At 41.7% G+C, this 7,886-nt stretch overlaps 1 protein-coding gene across 2 annotated transcripts; it reads right to left on the bottom strand.

Moving 5' to 3' along the window:
- Positions 1-523: 523 nt before the first annotated feature.
- ap3s1 (adaptor related protein complex 3 subunit sigma 1) lies at positions 524-7,766 on the bottom strand. Of its 2 annotated transcripts, none has more exons than XM_061278946.1 (6): positions 7,333-7,716; positions 6,005-6,096; positions 5,798-5,909; positions 5,656-5,727; positions 4,996-5,103; positions 524-1,302 (listed from the first exon to the last, which is right to left on the bottom strand). In XM_061278946.1, the coding sequence occupies exons 1-6, from the start codon at positions 7,399-7,401 to the stop codon at positions 1,174-1,176; spliced, it is 582 nt and encodes a 193-aa protein (XP_061134930.1). In that variant the 5' UTR covers positions 7,402-7,716; the 3' UTR covers positions 524-1,173. The 2 variants fall into 2 exon arrangements, with proteins under 2 accessions (XP_061134930.1, XP_061134931.1); XM_061278947.1 differs by lacking the exon at positions 524-1,302 and adding an exon at positions 1,309-3,700 and having other exon boundaries at positions 7,333-7,766.
- Positions 7,767-7,886: the final 120 nt, after the last annotated feature.

The following is a 7,886-nucleotide window of genomic DNA, read 5'->3' as shown; positions in this document are numbered from 1 at the left end:
CTTTCTGAAACTACTGTAACTACGGAAAGAGCAAACGTACAAACTTAGAGAAACCGTTACTGAACGTGGTACGGTACATTTTTGTGACTTGTGGAATTAAAAATGTTCTATTATTTACCTCAAAATTATTTCCGCTATCGTATGGAATAGATAGCTCTTTGTCAGCTTTTAAGACCCTAACTTTTTAAAGACCTTTTTTCCCATTGCTTTAGCCACTCATGATGAGACACTTTAGTTAAGACTCTGAAAGTGTGTTTTTTTTTAAACCCTAATACTTGACCGACATTTGAAGTGAAAACATAATGTACTTTTTTAAGTAGACCTTAGTGCTTTATCACCCAGTCCTTTCTTGTTGTGTAATGCTGAAGTTTGTAATAGGCATACATTATCAATAATTATTTCCATTTGGCAGAAAGAAAAAAAGATTAATATCAAATAATTTTATCATGTAGTCTTTAGCACCATACATACAGGCACACTGTTGTCTAGTGCATTATGCATAAGAGAAAAGAAAAACACACTGTTGGTTTCAACTGTTTATTGTGTAGTAAAAGGAGAGGCAAGCAAAATCCATGAGTAAAATTAAAAAAGGAATTAAGAAAAAACGAATAATTTCAGCAGTCACAAATACAAATTCAGGATATAGTTTCATAATTCATTAAGACAGCATATCAGCATTATGAATGAATTCTTCAAAGTGTCCTTTGGTTTCACACGCACGACAAAGTATGAATTTTCCAACACTGTATTGATCCTGACTGTTCCCATTCAGTTATGTTTTTCTGGAATGAGCAACTTAAACACTTAAATCAATCTTCATTTCGTCTCAGTAAACACTCAAGTTGGTAAAATGACTTCAGTTGAACTGGCTTGAGATGGCTTTAGCAGCCAAACGTTATGAGGGGAGTAGGAATGTACCATGGGCAAATAAATACTTTATTTTGATTTTACATTAGAACAGAAAATGCATAAAACATTTTTTCTCCAACAAAACACAAAATCGCATAAAACTTTCTTTTCTAAGAAAAACAAAGTTGACAAATATATTTTTTTTTAAATCACACAGTACTTCCATGATTGGATAAAACGAGTTAGTAAGAGGTTTTGGTCAACAGATTGCATCACTTTTAAACAATGGGTGACATCTCTGGGCAAGGGGTCATCTGCATGCCGCTATTTGAAGGAGGGCAAATTTGGAACTTTGATGCTGATGTCGCCAATGTTGATATTTCTGGGCATTTCCGGAAGGTTCATGTTCTTTACCGCTGATACAGCACGAGCGGGTGCTCCCGCAATACCAGCCTGCGCACACACACACACACACACACACGTGCAACGACACAACATTAAAATTCCAGCGCTTCATCAAACAGTCACATTAAACGGTAGAGACGAGGGACAAACGTAACCACTACACGTTACTCGACAAGACTGTTGACACGATGCCAAAGCACCGACGACTACCATGACACACACATGTGCGTTATGTACATTCAGATGCCGTCATAGCGTCAGATGCACATGCAGTATGCGGTGCTACGTTGATACGTCACAACCAGGGCCAATTCCGAATCCATTGTGAGGTCATTCACTATTTTGGATGAACTGGTGTGGGCCGTTGGTCAAGCATTGCTCAGAGTGAACCCACCGGACTCTTGAGGGGCCCAAAGAGAGAATTGGGATATGGATTTGGAAATGAAGACTGAAAAGGTACAGTATGTTTAGAATGAAAAAGAGCGGGAGGAAACCATAAAACAGTACTACATTGGATGTTATACAGCCCTTATATGTTAGTTAACTGCATTGTTTTTGCGGATGCAGTACTGTCTTGAACAGGTTGATAACTGATGACAATGGGGGGGGGGGGGGGAGGTTAAAGCTTACACTCATCTACGCTGGAAGATCTGCTCTGCGGACGGAGGAGGAAAGTCACTCTAATACAGTGAGTCTCAACTGGAACAATTTAGGCCAGTGTTTCTCAGACTTTGCGCCAAGGCACATATTTTACATGAGTATTTGCATCTACGAATAGCAACGGATGGGCAGGTTAACGTTTTTATGTAGTGTAATGGTTCGTGGCCCCCACCCCCCCCCCCCCACCGCACGACAAAGTACACAGTAGAAACTCGACATAAATTATTTGTATTTCATTTTTGTGTTTGTCCATTTAATTGATGTATTTCCACATTGAGTTACATTTAGAAAATATACTTAAATGTAACTGTTTAAAAACAAACAGCAAAAGATGAAATGTATTGAACTTAAAATGTTAAGCAAAGCCAAAAACTGTCTTTGTAATCATTTGTTCTATGTGCTTGGCACAGTGGTTGGGAATCACTGATTTAGAGGTTTTATCTACGGAACAATTACTTTGTCATTATCATCCAAATTTGAGAATTACTGTGGTTAGAGATCCCCCTCGTGTGAATCTTTTATGCAAGACGGACCCAAAAGTGACCGGTCACTAGTGAACAAAGCCGTACATTCATTGCTCAGGATGGGACATGTTAGGAATGTACGTACATTCCTCCACTCAAGTGACTTTCCCATGGTCATGCAAGCGCTTGGCACACAGGCCCAGTTAACAATGTTTGAGGGTCATGGTACCAACTGCGTAAATCCTTCAGAACAGAGGACGGAATTGTAGAAAAACTTAATATTGATTTGGAATGTTTTGACATGATGTGAGAGTCAATGAATATAAATGTGGAGTTGACTGTTGTGAGTTGAGGTTTGCGGCTAGCTGTTAACGTGCTAACCCGTTAACAAGTCAATCGTAGCTGCTCATGTAGGAATGGATGTTTGAGTCACCATATTACATACAAGATACAAAAACTGGACCAAGATGTCCTTAGAACTTTTCAGCGCATCTATCTATCTATCTATCTATCTATCTATCTATCTATCTATCTATCTATCTATCTGTCTGTCTGTCTGTCTGTCTGTCTGTCTGTCTGTCTGTCTGTCTGTCTGTCTGTCTGTCTGTCTGTCTGTCTGTCTGTCTGTCTGTCTGTCTGTCTGTCTGTCTGTCTGTCTGTCTGTCTGTCTGTCTGTCTGTCTGTCTGTCTGTCTGTCTGTCTGTCTGTCTGTCTGTCTGTCTGTCTGTCTGTCTGTCTGTCTGTCTGTCTGTCTGTCTGTCTATCCATCCATCCGTCCGTTCTTGACCACTTGTGGGGGTGGGGGCCTTACAATTAATTTTAAGAATCAGTGGTAGGCTACATTTAATTACCTAACGTAGATAACTAGCGTTGGCAATTGTAAACATGTTATTGTACATGAATTAGTTCTGCACCGTGCTATATATTCATTTTCAAGTCGGAAATGATTCCAAACTTTTATGTTTTACATTTGCTTTCCTAGAGACTCACTCCGAGCGTCAACTTAAAGCATTTCGACATTGAGTGGTGTGTGAGTCCATGTAGAAAAGTGATGAGTGAGAAGCTTCGAAGCAGACATTTCAATTTGTTTCAGCCAGTGACATTTTTGGGTCTGTCCTGAAAGATTCCTGGTGCATGTTAGTGAAGTTATTTGACATCTTTTTATGGCGTGGCTTCCGTATGGAAAGACGCGGAAAGGAAGAGGAGAAAGAGGAGGTGGGAAAGGGGAGAGTAAACTTCAGTTAGGGTTACAGTACTTGGTTGTAGATTTTTAGCAGTACCTGTGTCTACCTGTCCTGCCTGGTAGACTGAAAGATAAACGTCTGTAAAGAGAGAGAGAAAAATGGAAAGAACTAGACAGGGTCAAGGGGGAAAGAGGAATGAGGAATGTTAAAGCAGGTTAAAGTAATTACAGTTTATCTGCACAAGGAAAGGGGAAAAAAATGAGAGGACCTATCGTAGACCACCAATTATGATCCAAAATGGCCTGACTAAACACACGCCGGCTTATTGGGGACCTATGTGAAACCATTGGGCTCATTAAATAGCACATTCCTTACTTTCCTGATAGCTGCCTAGAAAAGGACGGTATTGCTTTGAATGAAAGTGCGAGTGAGAGACAGAGTGTGGTCTAGGGTAGGTCCCAGAAGGGAGAGACGAGAGCAGCTTTGATGAAACTCTGCTTACAGAACAGCAATTGGGGGTGGGGATTTTTTTTTTTCCAAAAACAATTTGTATGATTGAAAAAAAAAAAATTACAAACTGCAGCTCGGGTTAGAGGAATGTCAATTCTTTTATCACGGGTACTTGGGAGCACACAGCAGAGGTCAGCCAATTAGAGAAGCAGGCTACTTGCTTAATAAAACATAAGCTGCATCATAGACGTCGCATTTCATTGTCCGTCCATCCATCCGTCTGCTGTGTTACCTTAGCGCAGTGCTTCTCAATTATTTTCTGTTACGCCCCCCCCCCTAGCAAGAAGAAAACTATTCGCGCCCCCCCTTCCCCACCGTGACTATCCTAACTTGTCTTGTAAGTCGTAAAATGTTGCACTGTCGCAAACGTCACAGAAGTAACAATGAGAGCGCCACTGCCCCCTGCTGTGAAGATTCGCAATTACACTTTATTCTAGTACTGCCAAAGAAAAAGCCTGTTCCCCAGGGTCACACGCGCCCCCCCAGGAATAGCACCGCGCCCCCCAAGGGGGGCGCGCCCCACTATTTGAGAAGCACTGCCTTAGCGTGAAGGATATTTGGCAAAAGAATGGGCTCACACAGAGCTTCTTGCTCATCGCCCTATTTCATTTGTGTGCTCCTCTTAGGGAGGGAGAAGAAGAAGAAAAAAAAAAAAAAGAGGGTGATTTTGAGACTTAATGGTCATCTGGAGAGATGGAACGGTTAAGTCCGTATGAATGGCAGTGTTGATCTGTGTCAAAGCAGTGCGGCAGCGAGAAAAACCAAGAGGAGAGAGAGCGCAAACACCCATGTCGGGAGCATCACAAGGTCACTGAAGAGTCGCATGCAAGGTGCAGCATACACGCATGCCTGCATACTCCATAACATCGCTTGTAGAAGAGCGACACGAGAGGCCGGGGGAAAGGGGGGTCATGTGTGCTTACCTCGGACTTCTCCATCTTGTTCTGGGCGTCCACCTGAGTGATTATCTCGTTCATGTTGGTCTCTAGCACCATCCCGCCCATCACCATCTCTGCCAGAATGTTATGGACCTGAATAGATGGCAGGGCAATCAAGTATTTCCCAACAAACCCATACATGTCATTTCTCAAGTCAACACCCCCTTTCCTCAAATCGTGTCCTCTAAATTAATTAACAACCGTACCCCAATTAATAACCAAAAGGAATATGATTGTGTATTTCTTCTAGAAATAGCCAGGTACCAATAACAGCCTTATTTCAAGGTATCAAGTTCTCATGGAGGACACCAGCAACCAATAAATCTAGGATGGAGTAAGTCATCCTTGCCAGTAGTTGGCGCACTAGTGCAGTAGTCTAAAACCGTGTCAACAAGAGTTGTCCACAATTATCGGTCATTGTGTGACTTGAAAATGTATGTATCAAAAGTACTACTGGTATTGGTACTTGGTAAGAGTGAAAACATTTAATGAAGTAAGTTAGTGTCCAAAATACATATAAGGTCACATAAAGCCATTCCTGACTCAAATTTGCTCTTTAACAGTGTGACACAAACAATGGGATCCCTGACATGATGGCATTTTGCAATAGCAAAGCCATTTGATAAATGTCTTGGTATTTCCTACCTTGTCTACATGGAAAATGAGGTCAAGTTCGCAGACATTCTCAAAGCATTTGTCCAACGTTTCCACAAATACCTGAAAAGGAAAATAGAATGCAATCAATAGCAGCACGACAAAACAAATATCACTTCTTTTTTTTTTTTACCTGTATTAGGTCTAAAATTCCTAGTTCACTTTCTGATGAGTCCACGCAGAACACAAAGTACAACGTGGCATAGTGTCTGTAGATCAGCTTGTAGTCGGATCCCCCGATCAACCTGACAGATGGTAAACATCGTCCACCGTCATTTGACATTAAACAAACTTTTAGACGGCTGACAACTTGCAACTGCGGGATCCGCACGGCGCTTACATTCCACCTTCCAGAAAATTGCAGACATTCTCATCTCGTTTGGAGACCAGGTGGAAGGTTTCTCTGATAATTTGTTGCTCGGTGTCTTCAGTCTGCATGAGTAACAGGGAAACAAAAAGTGAATATTACAATACGTGTCTGCTCCCATCCCACAGAGGTTCTTTTTATTACTCTGAGCACAAGCAGACTATTTCATTTGTCTTCCTTATGTCATTTAAAACAAACTGATTAGTAAAGCCCGAGTCCTCTGCTGCTGTTTGCTTTTGTCGTATTAAATCAAACACACTCGCCCGGGGGTACACAGACCAAGATTTCAGAAGCTGCGCTCTGTTATGAAATGAAAGCTCTGTTATCATCACTTGAGGGTCCTTAACAGAAGGGAGAGTTTCGGCCCAGGTTCACAGTGATAAAAAGACACAATAAACAAAACACACATCAACGTGGTCCATCCATGCAACTAGTGCAAACTTGAATAGCCGTAACTTGGCCAGAGCGCTCGTGCATGTCTTGATCTATGACGTTCCTAAGCAACACTCCGCCTCTGGTTACACTGCATTATTGATAGGAACCAAGAATAAACACAAAAATAGAACTCATGTGAAGCAGATGATTGGTAAAGAAGGAGGATAAAAGGGGAACTAAGGAGAGAATGAAAATATTTGAGAAGCTGTTGGCTGCACTCTCCGTTCTTCACTTTTTCACCCACAAGTACACTGGAAGTAAACATAGTTGGAAGAAAACAATAAATATATACTTATACTGTATAAACTGCATTGCAACAGCTTGGCTGCGGCCCACTGGAGCTTTTATCATATGCAACAGCGTATTTTTATTGTTGTGACAGAGACTCTCCACGCTACGCTTTTCAGCCACATGATAGATAGATGGATAGATATATAGATTTGTACAGTAAGAAAAAACATCTATTACTTTATGAACGAGCTTCTGAAAAAATATCTGTCTCCTTCCTGCCTTGTCAATGTCATTTAAATAAAAAAAAAAAGGAAGAGGGTAAAAGAGAGGATTGCATGCTGAAAGCACGAGTGCCTCACAAGGGCGTCATTCTGGTCATGTGACACAAACAATCAACTGAGCAGTAAGCACGCACACACACACACATACATGCATGCATGCACGCTCGTTAGTTCAGGTTGCACACTCAGTAATTCAAGTTTAAAACCGGTTGGCACCTAACTATTTTTTCCCCTCCCTGGGTCAGCCGCCGTACAATAAGAAATGCAAATCGCCAGGCATCCCATCGACAAGTACAGTATCATAAGCAGCAAAAAAAGTATTTCTGCTAAAAGAAAATTCAAACGCTTACTCACATAATGTTCGTAGAATTTGGACAGCCTCGGCTTGCCGTGGTTATTGAATATTAAAATGGCTTTTATCATGATTGTTGCTGAGCTGGGGGGAGGAGGAGGCGATGGGTGGGGCGGGGCGGGAGCAGAATGGGATCAGTCCGAGTGTGACTTCCGTGAACCCAAACGCGACCGAGGGATTGACGGCCAAATCCCGTCTCGATTTAAGGTTAATGCGGGGATCGCTTAGATTTGGCACGCTGCTACTGCTCCATCATCGCTTTACGGAAATGAACGTCCACGTCAAGCAAACCGCTCCTCCCCCGCCGTTCCGCTACCTGCTCACTACGGCAAACGAGAAGGATTAAAAATATGCCAGCTGCAAAACATGCAATATCGACATGCAAATATTAAAAACTTGACATGCGGAGGCAATTTACTTGAGGATCAAAGCATTTTTAAAAAATAAACTTTATATTTTAAGAACAAAACCAACATACGACGAGAAAATGGAGTCGGTTTGCCTGAGCATGCGCAAATTACGCGAGGGGACAAAATATAAAACATCAAATATGCAT

The sequence above is a fragment of the Syngnathus typhle genome, linkage group LG5, assembly GCF_033458585.1.
Source record: "Syngnathus typhle isolate RoL2023-S1 ecotype Sweden linkage group LG5, RoL_Styp_1.0, whole genome shotgun sequence".
NCBI lineage: Eukaryota > Metazoa > Chordata > Actinopteri > Syngnathiformes > Syngnathidae > Syngnathus > Syngnathus typhle.
The sequence above is the reverse complement of the archived record's forward strand: the minus strand, read 5'-3'. Positions and strand labels throughout refer to the sequence as shown.

Excerpts from the sequence above, each read along its gene's own strand:
- ap3s1 (XM_061278946.1), bottom strand. The coding sequence starts at position 7,401 with ATGATAAAAGCCATTTTAATATTCAATAACCACGGCAAGCCGAGGCTG. Across the intron at positions 6,097-7,332 it reads CCAAATTCTACGAACATTAT|ACTGAAGACACCGAGCAACA; the intron begins GTGAGTAAGCGT and ends TTACTCATGCAG. Across the intron at positions 5,728-5,797 it reads GAATTTTAGACCTAATACAG|GTATTTGTGGAAACGTTGGA; the intron begins GTAAAAAAAAAA and ends TTTCCTTTTCAG.